The 15,754-nt window shown below is 43.6% G+C and overlaps 1 protein-coding gene across 1 annotated transcript in view; it reads right to left on the minus strand.

Moving 5' to 3' along the window:
• LOC108799598 (sperm flagellar protein 1-like) overlaps positions 1-15,754 on the minus strand; it is a 67,643-nt gene that overhangs the window by 42,801 nt on the left and 9,088 nt on the right. Inside the window, exon 3 of the mRNA XM_018571487.1 lies at positions 2,717-2,873. Within this exon, the coding sequence (XP_018426989.1) occupies positions 2,717-2,873 (157 nt within the window). The remainder of the gene's footprint in view (positions 1-2,716; positions 2,874-15,754) is intronic.

Raw genomic sequence — 15,754 nt, forward strand, 5'->3', positions numbered from 1 at the left:
TATACACATACATACTTTATACACATCACTTATTTATATGTTAAGAACGAATCACTGCACGGGTCCACATAACACTTACCCAGCCTTAACAAATGGCACATCCTAGAGACCATGGCTAGGGGTGGCTAATAGGGGTCCTGCCATATATAAAGAAATGTACTTTAATTTTGTACACCGCCATGCACTAGGTTAATGAATTAGGAACCAACTTCATTAACACTAGCTGACTCTTGCCATATGTTCCTCTCAGGTCACTGCTCCAGATGGAGATATTTTTTGGCTCTCCTACATTGCCCAGGACATTCCTCCCCTTGAGGCCCCGGGGTCCCGGTGGAGATGATGGACGCTAGGGGATGGTAGGGCTAGATTCAGCCACCCACCCCATTTCTGTCCTCACCACTTCGATCCACCTCCAGGTACTTCACGCAGGTAAGTACCACATGCCCGGTCGTTGTGGGGCCATTCGCATATGAGATCAATTCCAGTAGTATGTTGTTTAGGCATTACATCAGGATGGGCACGCCCAAATATGATGACATATAATGCAAACAATTTCATTTCCCAATTTTTTATAGATTAACTTGATCCCCTGAGGAAGCTTTAGTGCAAAACGCGTAGGGAATAATCATGTTGGAACAATCATGTTGGGACGCAGTATCTGAAATATAGTTTGAAGAACACACCAATGAATTGATCATTTTTTACGAATCATGACCTATACGTTTGAGAATTTAACAATTTTATTTATGTATGTCAGGCCAATCAATGAGAAGGGATGAACCTGGTTTGGCAATAATTGGGATACTACATTCATGTATGTAATAATGCTATCTATAAGTTCTATCCATTGTAATAACCAAGCAATGTTTTTACTGCAATTCATTTTATGTACAATAAATTTGATATCATTTTACGCATGGTTTGATATATCTCTCCACAAACCCTTTCCTCTACTTTTTTGTCTATATATCAGTAATGAAAGAAATAAAAAACTAGCAAAAAATATAGTAAAACTTTTTTTTTTTTTTTTTAGCAGAGCTGAGGAGAGAGAGACCAACCTCCTTTTTTTGCCACTGTCCCAACTTCCTGTAGGCAGCAGTCTAACTCCAACTGTTTCAGATTTCCTGAATACCTGTGTCACTCAATGTACGATAAAGAAATAACACTTACAGTAAACATGTCACAAGCTCAAGACTTGTATTGTAATATTATCGATTTACAGTGCTATGTCCCATTGTACCAAAGGTGCATTTCATAAAAAGAATCATATAATCATCATGTCTGATTTTAAACTGTTTAAAATGGTTGGCTACACATTCACTGTGCAGTTAAACCAATTCCTTACATGTATGGAGTTAATTTTCCCCAGCTGTCTAATATCTTGTAATATCCCCAAAAAATATCCATTGGGGGTGCTTAGCTGGGTTATCCGCCTTTATCATATTATTGCTACACTGACATTTTTTCTCTATTCTCCTATGTGCATTTCAGAATAAAACTTAATACTGCACACCCCAAGTGTTCATGACTGAAAATAATCATGTGACACCTCCAATAAATCCATAACGTGCAGGATATCACTCTAGGCTGATTCTTGGGCCCACAACGTACCCAGGTTTCTCTCCTCTGATGTATAACCATTGCAGTGGCACATATACAGGAATAAAGCAATATTATATTACATAGCCTTGGCATGAACTATATCCCTACTTGCCAATATCAGTAAGCACCTCACATTTGTACATATTGTAACAAGGACACTCCACTGTAGACCGGAGGTGCAAGTCAGATGCAGTTTATTTGCTTTCAAAACGGTAGATAACATGAAATCCAACATAAATAGCTCGCTGTAGCATATAACAGATAAGGGCTCACCGACATCTGTCTCTCTTGCAGCACTGCTGCTCCGGCCTCAATCTTTAGGGCCACTGTCTGGTTCCTCCAGACAACAGCAATAACATGCCAATCCTCTCAATATGGTTCGCAAACCCCGCAGCTCCCTGCTGCACTGGCCTCCACTGACTCCAGGGTGGAGCTCTCCTGACTCACAGGTGGGGGCCCTGAACACATCCCAGCACACATTTCATGATGGATGTACACAGGTGCACAATCAGGTGCTGGTCACCACCAAAGCATGGACCCAGGAATGGAGATTTCTTCCCACCCAGAGCTCTAAGAAATCTCCTGGCTCCAGGATCCCAACCTTGATCCAGAAAACCCAGAAAGAACTGAAAAGGCAGTTCTCTCCTGGTACCAGTAATGTCTTCCTGGAGCCACTCAGCCCCTCTGGCTGAGAACCCTGGGTGACTTTGAGGCCACCTAACACCGTGGTATTGCCTCACAATGCCACAATATATATTGATATGTTGGGTTTAGGAGAGAACATAAACACACCTCTCAAAATGTGTTAGAGAAAGGACCAGCAATGTGGATAGTCGTGATGCCATCTAGCCATTAAACACAGTTCAGGTTGATTTATCAGTGACCTCATAACCCCATCTACAAGCATTCATAAACTGGCGATTGTAACCTGCCTATAATTCTCATTTGGATGAGCCGTCTCAGAACAACAGATACAATACCTGCTTACTCAAAGTAATTGCTTTTCATAGGGCTTCAAACCTTGCAAGAATCGATTACTTTACAAATCATGATTTACAGAGCACAGGTTCAGGGCACACACATTCAAGCAGATCATTAAGAAGCGGACCTTTACTTGTGAGATGTTCTCTCTCTGGTTCTGATCTTGCAGTCTTTCATTGATCTTCTGTCGCAGAGTATATAGAACTGGCTCAATCACTCCAGGAGTATTAGCAATCAACTTACGGATGATGTTATCTGGAATGTGGAAGTTCAGCCTGGAAAATACTTTGCTGCAAGTCAATAAGCAGAGAGTTATCTGTACTGATCTCAAATAAAAGGTTATACATTTTGTTACATTTTAAAAAAAAACTCTGGGCAAGGAAACAAACAGCCTTGCAGTGAGGCTACCCTCACACTGCAGAGATTAAGTGCTCATTTTGTCTAGCGGACTCAAAAAAAAAAAAGTAGTTTTACTTACCTGATCCTGGAACCTGCTATTGTCAGAGTTCATTTCTCCCCCACTTTGCTCCTGATGGTGGAATGTCCATCAGCATCCTCATGTCTAATGCAGGTCAATGGACCTGCATTAGAAATGATGACATCACCGGTCCTTAAAGCAATCGGGTGAAGGAGAGAAGAAGCTGCAGGGACCGGTCTAGCAGCCTGGAGGGAGTCGGCAGAACAGAGGATTGGGTGAGTAAAAACAGCTTTAAATATTTTCCCCTAGTTAAAACATGCACCTAACCCTTGCAGTGGAGCTACCCCCCACACTGCAAGTTTAAGTGCACGTTTTAACTAGGGGACAACATTTTTAATTTGCCAGCAGTGCTTCTTTAAAGGGGCAATTAACCCAAAAAAAGTTTTTCTAAAAAGTAATGAATAAATATACTAGTGTTTAAGATGAACTCCAGGTTACATAAAAACAAATTCATCCTTTTAGTGGGGCCCCACACTACAAGGAGGTGGCACCCTCCTTGAAAAAGTCCCAGTGACGAAACGCGTAGGAAGTGGTGCGTGCTGTGTTCCTTACGTCTGAGGCTAGTTTTGTGGTGGACGCTCAATCAGCCTGCTGATGATTTTATACTTGCTTGTAAGTTACTACATTTTAATAAATATTTTATCTCGATATACTACACTATTGTATCCCTTTTCCCTTTGTGAGGTGGATCGTTTAATCGAGTGGGGGAGCTCCTTGGATTTTGTTTGGTGTTTGAGGGGAGAGATGATTACCGACATCTAAAGTGACAGCTGGGAGGATCAGTATTGAAGGAGAGCACGCTCACCAATGCGCAGTATGACCATTTGAATGCATGGTCAGCAACTTCAGGTGAGTGTTTTTTTTTCTCATTATATAGCCGGGGGAGATTGATCATTGAAGGAAGATACTCCGTGAATATCTTAGAGGCATTAGTTCCCAATCGCAGTATATCATACAGATTTATATGAACATCAATCTGCATTTGAGCACTGTTTGATATCGATGTGTATGAACACTTATGCACTGTTTGATTTATTGGACACTTATCAAGTCTCATAAGAGATTTACACTGTGAACTTTATCACCTTGGATTCAAATTATTTACAGGAGTTTAATTTATTTGATTAAGTTTACAAAGTATATCACTTTTCTCATAGGGGTTTATTTGGACACACTTTTTGTTTGATATATCGTTAAGAGTTTCAGCGCGGTGCATTGTTTTAAGAACTTGATGTTCCTGTACGTACCTGCAGCAGCCTCCAATACCTTGTGTTTACAGTGAATAATGTTACACTTTTATACTTTAATACTTTACACTATACTTGTCCTGTACACGGATCAGTCGTCCTGGTCCCTTTGCAGAGAAACAGCCCCAAAGCATGATGTTGCCACCCCCATGCTTCACAGTAGGTATGGTGTTCTTTGGATGCAACTCAGCATTCTCTCTCCTCCAAACACGACGAGTTGTGTTTCTACCAAATAGTTCTATTTTGGTTTCATCTAACCATTTGACATTCTCCCAATCCTTCAGACGGGCCCGGACATGTACTGGCTTAAGCAGGGGGACACGTCTGGCAGTGCAGGATCTGAGTGAGTCCCTGGCGGCGTAGTGTGTTACTGATGGTAGCCTTTGTTACGTTGGTCCCAGCTCTCTGCAGGTCATTCACTAGGTCCCCCCGTGTGGTCCTGGGATTTTTGCTCACCGTTCTTGTGATCATTTTGACCCCACGGGGTGAGATCTTGCGTGGAGCCCCAGATCGAGGGAGATTATCAGTGGTCTTGTATGTCTTCCATTTTCTAATTATTGCTCCCACAGTTGATTTGTTCACACCAAGCTGCTTGCCTATTGCAGATTCAGTCTTCCCAGCCTGGTGCAGGTCTACAATTTTGTTTCTGGTGTCCTTCGACAGCTCTTTGGTCTTCACCATAGTGGAGTTTGGAGTGTGACTGTTTGAGGTTGTGGACAGGTGTCTTTTATACTGATAAGTTCAAGCAGGTGCCATTGATACAGCTAATGAGTGCAGGACAGAGGAGGAGCCTCTTAAAGAAGAAGGTACAGGTCTGTGAGAGCCAGAACTCTTGCTTGTACTCTGAGCAGTGTGAGCGTGTGGGGGCATACGTGCATGCAGAGCCGAAATTTGCCAGGGAGCAGAGGAGCGGCAGGTAAGTTCCCGCCCCCCGTCAGGAAGTTCTCGCCCGCTCTCCCCCGCAACCCCACCTTTCACCCTGCCGGACAGCCGCAAATCCTCTCCGGATGCAGTAGACAGTGGAGGGGAGAGCTGCATTCACAGCCCTTCCTCTCAGCTGTCACACGATTTCTAGCTCTAGTTAGACACAGGCAACACGGGCAGCAACCTAGATGCGTCTTATTGTCAGGTGCGTCTAATGGAGCAAAAAATACGGTAGCCTATTTGTATGCATTTAGCACGTATTAGCGGTTGGAAAATTTGTATAGAGAATGGCTGTGTTGCAGTAATACATCTTAAGGGTTCAAATGGGTTTAAAAAACCCCCAACTAACTTCAAGGAAGAGTTCAGCATTAGTTACAATTAAATATTATATGCATATTATTTTGGGAAGACCCCACACTCGTTATGTGCTTATTGTTCATGGGCTCCATGTGTTTCTAACAGTCAAAAAATTAAATTAAAAAAAAAAGGAGTAGAATGCAGCCACAGATCTTCCTCATAACTCTCTGGGAGCGGTATGTACAGTCAGCATTTCTCCCACTGAGACCTACAACACAGTGAGTGCTGTCCATGACACTTTTTTTTAATGTGCACTAACAGTTACATTTTCAGTAAAAGACAATACAATTCAAGACAAGATGGTAAGGAGGGCTTGCATTGCAATCAAAAAGGGGGGGGGCAAGTGATACATATATCCCTCTACCTGATTGACAGCTTGCTCTGACTCACTAGAGCCAGAGCCAGCTGTATCCACCCCTCCCCTGTCTGTCCCTCCAGTCAGCACTGCTCCCTGTGGGGAGCAGTGACTGACAGTCACCACTCTCTGTAGGGAGAAGGTCATGATCAGCGGTATGTGATCGCTCAGTTCTTGTTCTATAGAGCCCACGTGTGACAGCTGCAGTTTCACACGCCAGCTCTAACTATGGGGATAGGTGGATTTCACTCTCTCCATAGTTCTCCTTTAAAGGAGAACTATGGGGTCAGTGTTTTTCCCCATAGTTCTCCTTAGGGTAACGGGAGGACACAAACTAGCGTCCTCCCGTTACCCTAAGCTCAGTATACCGCGAGCTACAGCTCGCGGTATACTGAGACGCCGCACCTGGAGCGGATCCCGACGTAGATGACGGGATCCGCCCAGCTGCGTGACAGCTGGCTCTGCCTATCTAGAGGCAGAGCCAGCTGTACCCGCCCCCTCCCCCGTCCGTTCCGCCAGTCATTGCTGGCAGATCGGAGAGGGGAATCCAGCCCCTCCCCCTGTCACGGCAGAGAGCCGTGACAGGATCGAGGTGTGAGGGAACCTGGTATGTGTTCCCTCACCTCGCGTTCTACTGAGCCTTATTGTCACTGGTCGGCTTAGAACTATGAGGTGAGTGGAAATCACTCATCTCATAGTTCTCCTTTAATATAACCTTTTATCACAATCAATTTACTTATCCAGTTCCCACTACACCTATTTCCTATTTTTATTACTATTATCTAACACATTTCTTTAAAAGTAGAGATAGTAAAATTAGAACATTTTTACCTGATTGTGAATAACTGATATATACATCTCATTTAAAGAAGAACAATAAGAAAAAAATATGACTTTGTCTAGTAACCCATTTCCTGTGATGTTGTCCTGCTGCATTTACTCAAACAATCCCATTTCCGATGCTATTTATGACATGCTGTAACAGAAAACAAAGCATGTCATAAAAGCAGATACGGACGAGGGCTCTGTATAACCACTTGCTATTTTAAGTAAAGTAATTATCTTAGAAAGTTTAATTGAGCATAACAAGGCGATTCACTTGTAATTTCTAATATAATTACTCCTCTTCTGTTTTATCCATTCATGTGTTTTAAAAATAATAATCCAGCAAAAACATCATTTATAATTGACTTTACTTACAAGGTAATCTGATTGGGAAAGATAATGCTGTTTAATTCCCATCGGAGGTTGAAAAACACCTCCAGAAAATCCAGAAATATGGAGCGTTCGGCCTCAGCAACAAACTGACACAATGTATTGGGAGATGCTGGGGGCCATGCCTCAGTTCTGACATTTCTGAAATGTAATATATGCTTTGTATTATGTAAGTATGTAACTATGTATTCTGACAGTGGCAGGTGTGTTAGAATACCAGAACAGTGTCTGCAGCTGACTGGCTGCAGTCACTATCCAGCCAAATATTTTCGGACCGTCTCTTGACGAACAGAGGGGAGCTGACAGGGCCACAGACTGCTCGAATTTTGAGCAGTGTGTGGACAGCTTTAGCAGCAGCAGTTTGACAAGCTGAGGTTACTGACTGGCACCTGGTGGTTTCTATTCTTTAATGTAAAAGGTTAGTTTGATGGGTAAAAACAATTAACGTGAACCTGTCCTGCAGGACCAGAATACTTGGCAACTTACTGTATGAGTAAAATATATCAGAGACAGCCTGTTGTACATACTATGAAAAGTCCATCCACAAATCAGCAACAGTCTACAATAAGAGGATTTGTAAAGCTCTCTTAAAAGAAAAAAAATGGCTGCCATTGCTCATCTCGCCTTCAGAAAATGCTAGTTGCCTGGCTGCCACACTGATACAATTGCATTACCAGTTTCTGCTACACAGGCCTGGAACAAATAGACAGATAAGAAGATCTGCCTTTCTAGTGTGTATACTTGTTCTGGGTCAGTGAATTCCAGAGTTAGAACTTACTGGTAACTATTTCCAATAGTCTTCCAGGACAGCATCTTGAGATGGAATCTCCTCCCCAGACACAGGAAACGCGTCACCCACTAGCTTTAACAGGTCCGCCTCTTCTCCAGTCCCTCAGTCACCAAAAGAACCGGGGGGAAAAAAAACTGGAAAAAAGCAAAAAAACACAGACAACACCACCAAAAACATCAACACAACGAGCATTAATGGGTGGGCAGCTGCTGTCCTGGAAGACTATTAGTATTCTGCGCTCAGGACTTCCGCAATTAAGCAAAGAATATAAAGCCGCTATACCTAAAGCGTGAAACAGATAAAAATGAGTAACGCTGTACACACATTTTTATCTGTCCTGGAAGACTATTGGAAATAGAGTTACTGGTAAGTTCTAACTCTGGATTTTCCATTAACATCTTCCAGGACAGCATCTTGAGAGGATAAACAAGAACTTATCCAATCTAGGGTGGGACCACAGCCTGAAGTACCTTACGAATTGAGATCTAAGCGATAATGTTTGACGAAGGTAGAGAAGCTTGACCATGTGGCCGCTTTGCAAATTTGTTCCGGGGTAGCACCAGCTCTTTCGGCCCAAGAGGTTGCTAAGGCTCTAGTTGAATGTGCATTTATGAAGGTAGGAGGAGGCATCTTCAGAACATTATAGACTTGTTCAATACAGTAGACTGTCTTAACCATCTGGCTAAGGAGGATTTAGAAGCCTGCTCACCCCTGAATTTACCAGAAAACAGCACAAATAATGCATTTTATTTCCTAAATTCTTTAGACACCTGTAGGTAATGAAGCAGGCAACGTCTAACATCCAAACAGCTAAACCATAACTCCTTACCATAGGATTAGAACAAAAAGGTAGGCAGGATAATCTCCTGCAATCTGTGGAAAGTCGAGGATACCCTTGGTAAAAAGGCTGGATCTGTCCTCAGGATCACACAAGCTTGAAAAATTGATAAGAATGGCTCCTGATAGATAAAGCTCACTTATTGTACGGGCCAAAGTAATAGCCATCAGAAAAACTGCTTTCAAAGTAAGATTCTTGGTTGATGGCTCATTTAAGAGTTCAAGAGGAAGATCTGTGAGACCCTGCAACACCGTAGATAAATCCTATTGGGGAATAGCTCGCACAGAAATAGGTCTTTTGAGGGCCCTAAAGATATAGATATACATATCTATATAAACTGATCTTCGGCCAGGGATACTTGAAGAAATACACTGAGCGCTGACACCTATACCTTAAAAGGAGAACTATGGGGTCAGGGCTTTTCCCCATAGTTCTCCTAAGGGTAACGGGAGGACACAAACTAGCGTCCTCTAGTCACCCCGAGCTCAGTATACCGTGAGCTACAGCTCACGGTATACTGAGACGCCACAATTATGTCTGGATCCGCCCAGCTGCGTGAGTGACAGCTGGGTCTCCCTATCTAGAGGCAGAGCCAGCTGTACCCGCCCCCTCCCCGTCCGTTTCGCCAGTCAGCGTTGGAGGATCGGAGTGCGGAGGGGGGAATCCAGTCCCTCCCGTCACGGCTCTCTGCCGTGACAGGATTGAGAAGTGAGCGAACGCCGGTATGTGTTAGCTCACTTCCCGATCTACTGAGCCGACCTGTGTTCATTGTCACAGGTCGGCTAGAACTATGAGGATGAGTGAAAAGCACTCACCTCATAGTTCTCCTTTAAGGCTGGGTTCTCACCTGGGCGTACTATAGGCGTTTTTTCTGCTCGTTTTTCATTCAGTAAAACGCGCGTTCAACGCTCGTTTTTATACCTCCCTGGCGGTATGATTTTTTTTAAATTTTTCCTTTATTTTCTCTATCTTTTTTCGGGGTTTTTTTTAACTTTCAAACTTCCTGCCCCCCTGCGACGCGGACGCTCACAAGGGACAGAACCCGGAAGACGGCAGAGGCCGGAGGACACAGCGTGGATCGCGGACAAGGTAAGACCTACGCTGTATTCCCGAGTGTGGCTTGGGGTTACCGCTGTGTAAACCCCGAGCCACACTTGTGAATAACAATGGATACGCGCTGAAATACGCCCAAAAGAAACTCCTGTACTTGTTTGGGCGTAGGGCGTTCAGCGCGTTCCCACGGGCTGAATTACACCCAGGTGGGAACCATGCCCATAGGAATTTATAGGATTTCACTTGCTGAGCGTTTTTCAGCGCTTCTATCAGCGCTGAAAAACGCCCAGGTGTGAACCCAGCCTAAGTGTACTAAGCGATAATCCTTTATCAGCCCCTTCCTGGAGGAAATCCAAAAATAGCTTCTGTTAAACTTACTTTCCCATGAGTTAAAGGTCTTTAAATATTTTGCCATAAATCTTCCTAGTTACTGGCTTATGACTATGTAGAACTGTATCAATGACTTTACTGGAAGGACCTTTTGTTTTTAAAATGTCTTCCTCAGATAAAAAGCTGAGAGCCTGAATCTGAATACTTCCGGATGAAGAACCGGGCCCTGAAATATGAGATCTGGCCTGTGTGGAAGAGTCCAAGGCGGGCGATCCATGAGGGAGTGTAGCAGATTTATATTGATATTGATAGTGCATCTACGGTCAAGGCGGAATCTCCTGGATGCAGGGAAAAAAACTGTTTCATCTTTGCATTCTCCTGTGGAGGACCCCACCTTTCTGACAGGATGGAAAACATTTTCTGGCTTAAACTCCATTTGTCCTGAAGTACTTGATGACGACTGAGGTAATCTGCCATGAGATTGTGGGTTCCCTTTAAGTGAAACACTGCCAAAGTGGCCAGGTTTACTTCCACCAAGGAAAATATTTCCCTGGCTAGAACCTGCAGAGGCAGACTTCTTGTGCCTCCCAGTTTGTTTAGATAAATGGCCGGTGTAACGTTATCTGAGAATACCAAGAGATCATGTCCCTTTAGCCTGTCCTGAAAGATCCTGATAGCATTTGCAATTGCTTTCAATTCTCTATAGTTTTGGAGGACATTCTCAATTCTCTTCAAGACCAGTGGCCCTGAGATAACTGTGCCTCTAGATGAGCTCCCCACCCCGAGGAGCTTGCATCTGTTGTCAGCTTTATGGTGGCTTGAGCCACCCAATAAAGGCCCGACTGAAGGCGTGTCTGAATTCCCCACCACCACAGACTTCTCTTCACCTAAGAAGGAAGGGGAACTGGAGAATCTAAACTGTCCAGAGCTCGGTTCCATGTTTTTTTAGAAAAAAATGCTGCAAAGGTCTCTGAAATCGAGCCCATCTTACTGCAGGTAAATAAGCAGTCATGAGCCCCATCATTGATATCATCTCTCTTAAGGACACTGGATGAGACCCCTGAAGCCGATTGACTACTGAACAAACTTTTATAATCTTCTCCTGAGGAAGATTCAAAACCCATACCAGATCCTGCAACCATTTGTGAGTTACCACTAAATCCTTCTCCAACTGACTGGCCGAGGTTGCTGACAACAGGATGTCATCTATATAGGGAATTATGTTGACTCCCTGAAGTCTCAAGGGTACCAGAGCTTCCTCTGTGTGTGTGTGTGTGTATAGGTCCATGAGTGTTCTCATTCTTAAGAGTACCTGTACCCTTGTACATTACGGTCTCTCAGGAAATCGTCCAAAAGCTTCTTGAATGATTCCAGATTAATTGCGGAAATTACAGCTTGAGGCAGTGAGTTCCAGACCCTAACCGCGCGAACTGAGAAGAACCCCCTTCGCCCCTTGTGTTCGAATTTTTTTGCTACCAGTTTTAGGTGGTGTCCTCTAGTCTTTGTTACGGAATTAATCTCAAAGAGTTTGTTGCTAATGTTGCTATGACTATGGAACATTTTGTACATGAAAATCATGTCCCCCCTTAATCTCCTTACTTCCAACGTAAACATGTTTAAATTTAGTAGCCGTGTCTCATAGCTCTGGTCCTCCATCCCCTTGATGAGTTTGGTCGCCCTCCGCTGGACTTTATCCAGTTCAAGGACATCCTTTCTGTGGACTGGTGCCCAAAACTGCACCGCATACTCCAGGTGGGGCCGAACCATTGATGTGTAAAGTGGCATAATTATAGACCTATCCCTGCAAAATATTCCCTTCTTGATGCAGGACAAGATTCTACTAGCTTTGCTTACAGCAACCTGGCACTGTAATCTATTATTCAGTTTGTGGTCTACAATGACCCCCAAATCTTTCTCCATTTCCGACTTCCCTAGCGGCATACCCATAATTGTATAACCCATTTGCCTATTATTCCTCCCAAAGTGCATAACTTTGCATTTATCGACATTAAACCTCCTCTGCCACATAGTTGCCCACTCCCCTATTTTATCCAGGTCCTCCTGCAATGTTACACTATCTTGGTCTGTTTCTATTACCCTCCCAATTTTGGTATCGTCAGCAAACACTGAGATATCACTGTGTACGTCCCCGATGTCGTTAATAAACAGGTTGAAAAGCATTTATCTTCGAGAAAATGCAAGGGGCAGAGGATAGACCGAATGGGAGGGCCCTGAACTAATCATGGTGAATTACTGGACCTATCATCACTGCTAATCTGATAAATTGTTGAAAAGATGGGTGAATATGGATATGTAGGAATGCATCTCTCAAATCCAGAGTGGCCATGTAAGCCCTGGGCTGCAGAAGGGTCCTGATTGAGAAGATTGATTCCATTCTGAATCTCTTATATTTCACTACTACATTTAAGGGTTTTAAGTTGAGGATTAAGCGAAAAACTTCCCCGAAGGCTTCTTCACTAATAATACTTGGGAGTTAAACCCTTGCTGCTACTCCCGCATTGGGACCAAGGAGATAACTTTTTGGTCTACCAGATCCCCCAAGAATAAACAAAGTGCTTTCATCTTGTCTTGGCCTGGAAGATGCGTGACAAGAAAACGTGTTGCTCTCCAACCTGTACCCCTCCCTTATCAGACTTAGGGTGAATTGATTGGAGGTAACCTTCCCCCACTGATGGAGGAAGTCCCCCAGTCTTTCTCCTACTGGAAGAGGACAGTCATTGCGATTTTGGGGGGTTGGGAGGGTTAAAAAGAATTTCCCCTCTACCCCTGCCCTTTTGGCCTGACCAATGTTTTTTGGGCTTCTACTCCTTGTTTTCCTGAGGCCTCAAAAAAAAAAACCTTTGAAAGGGCTTCTTTTTCCTTTCTGGAAAAGCTCTCTTCTTATCTGATGTTCTTTCCAGAATCGTTGCTAATTTAGCACCAAAAAGTAAAGATTTCACAATCTCAGCATCCCCATCACAAGCTTTCAGCCATAAGGCCCGGCGAGAGGAAAAAATGAGTGCCGAGGACCTGGTTGTCATCTTAACAGATTCAGCAGAGGCATCTGCAATATATCCAACTGCTTTGAAAAGCATTGACAGAGACTCTAAGAGCTGTTGTCTGTGTGTTCCTGAAAGCAAATGCTACTTCAATTGAGAGAGCCAGAACTCCAAATTTCTAGTCACACAAGTTTTGGCCACACAAGGCTTTAAATTCAACAGAGAAGAGTCCTAAGCTCTTTTTAGCAATATCTCCATTTTCTTGTCCATTGGCTCCTTTAGAAATCCCATGTCCACAAAAGCTACGTTTTTTTAGATACCTTAGCCAAAAGGAGCATCCAGCTAGGGAGTTTCAAACTAAAGCAAGGTCATCGTCAAAAAGAAACCTCGGCTGGAGATTGCCAGACCTGAGAGGCTTCTTCTCAGGGTCTGCCCATTCTCTAAGAATTGCCTCAGACAGAATTTTATGCAGAGGAAAAACCTTAGACTTCTTTTGTTGCAAACCTTGATACATGCAATTGTGTCTACAGAACTGAACATGTTCTTCTTGTAATTCAAAAGTGCTATAAATGGCATAGTAAGTCATCTACATCTTCTAAAGATAACTTATACCTGGAAGCACCTGAAACGTCATCTTGAGTACTTAGTTCCTCTGATAACGAATAATTATGGAAGGGACCCGGTTCACTAAGATCCTCCTGTTCAGACACTCCTAAAGACCCCACAGGGCCAACCTGCCCAGAATCCATAGGAGTGGGCAATGGAACAGCACTGGTATTAGGTTTAAAACCCTACAACAAAGAAGATCCAGCGTACCCGCTGCATTGCTCCGAGGACTAACCGCTGGCTGCAATTTCAAGGTAGGAATAACCACATGAAGGATTCTATCTCAAGCTGCTGTCCTGGAAGATGGTAATGGGAAACAGAAAGTAATAAAGCCAGAGACTGCCAGACAACAACTGTTTTTAGAAGGAGGTGAGCAATGGCCGACTACATATGTTATTAGTTAGGGATGAGACTATGGTTGAAATATGTGTGTGTGTGTGTGTATAATTTAGAGCTGCAGCTAACTATTATTTTCAAAATCGATTAGTTAGCCGATTATAAAAAAAAATATAAAAAATATTATACATTTTAAAATAAAATACATTTTAAAAAATGGCTCCAGTGATGGGACTACTAGTTTGTATTGAGATTGTAGTCCATCACAGGAGCAAGCTTGGAGCGGTGGAAGTAAAAAAGAAAACAAAAAGTGTGGTGTGCAATATAGTGAAATGGAAAGTGTAAAATTATACAGCAATGAATGCAGAATGGCATCGGCTAAAGAGGACTACAATACCCAGCAATAGTACATTATACAGCACAATGCAGAATACCACCAGCTATAGAGGAATACAACAAATCCCAGCAATAGTACATTATAGCTGGCGGTATTCTGCGTTGCGCTGTATAATGTACTATTGCTGGGTTTTGTAGTCCTCTAAAGCTGGTGGTATTCTGCATTGAGCTGTATAATGTACTATTGCTGGGTTTTGTAGTCCTCTATAGCTAGTGGTGTCGGCATTGCACCACTATATAATGTATTATTGCTTGGATTTGTTGTGCTCCTCTATAGCTGGTAGTATTCTGCATTGCGTTGTATAATGTATTATTGCTGGGATTTGTAGAAAGGCGAGCATAAGGTGGGGAGGAGGTGCGGCACGCAGCGTGTGTGGAGCCGTGAACAGGGCCAACTAATTACATACATTATATATGTGTGTGTGACATGCAGTTTCGGGTGCCAGGCGAGTAGTAGGAGCCACTGCTCGTTTAATACGAGTGATCTAATGAGATCACTCGTATTAAAGCCGAGCAGCGGCGGCGGCAATCAAGTTCAGCAGTAGGAGCCACTGCTCGTTCAATACGAGTGATCTAATGAGATCACTTGTATTAAAACCGAGCAGCGGCGACGATCGAGATCACCATAGAGCAGACGAAGAACGGACTTTCTTCGTCTGCTCTGTGTGATCACTGAGACCGTGGCGCTGTAATCACAGCGCCACCTGTCTCAGCAGTCACTAACTGCAGCTTCTGTCACAGCTTCTGTCATAGAAGCTGTGTCAGAAGCTACAGTCTGTCGAGTGCTCCATAAGGCGTGCCGGACCTCCCTGCGTCCTATGGTCCGGTGCGTCGTATATATATACCGTATTTTGCGGTCCATAGGACGCTGGGAGGTCCGGCGCGCCTTATGGAGCACTCGACAGACTGTAGCTTCTGACAAAGCTTCTATGACAGAAGCTGTGACTGAAGCTGCAGTTAGTGACCGCTGAGACAGGAGGTGCTGCGATTACAGCGCCACGGTCTCAGTGATCACACAGAGCAGACGAGGAATTCACACACGAATATATTTATATATTGAGGAAACAAAAAATGTGAGAATATATCTATATATATCTATAGATATATCTGCAGATATATCTATAGATATATATACATACAGTATATATACGCATACATACATAGGTGCCGGTGTGCCTGCAGGAGTGGCAGTGCTGGAGGGAGGGAGGGAGCGGTGCCGCCCGCCCCGGCCCAGTAATAATATTAAT

The sequence above is a fragment of the Nanorana parkeri genome, unplaced genomic scaffold (assembly GCF_000935625.1).
Source record: "Nanorana parkeri isolate BGI_ZX_2015 unplaced genomic scaffold, ASM93562v1 scaffold1767, whole genome shotgun sequence".
Lineage (NCBI taxonomy): Eukaryota > Metazoa > Chordata > Amphibia > Anura > Dicroglossidae > Nanorana > Nanorana parkeri.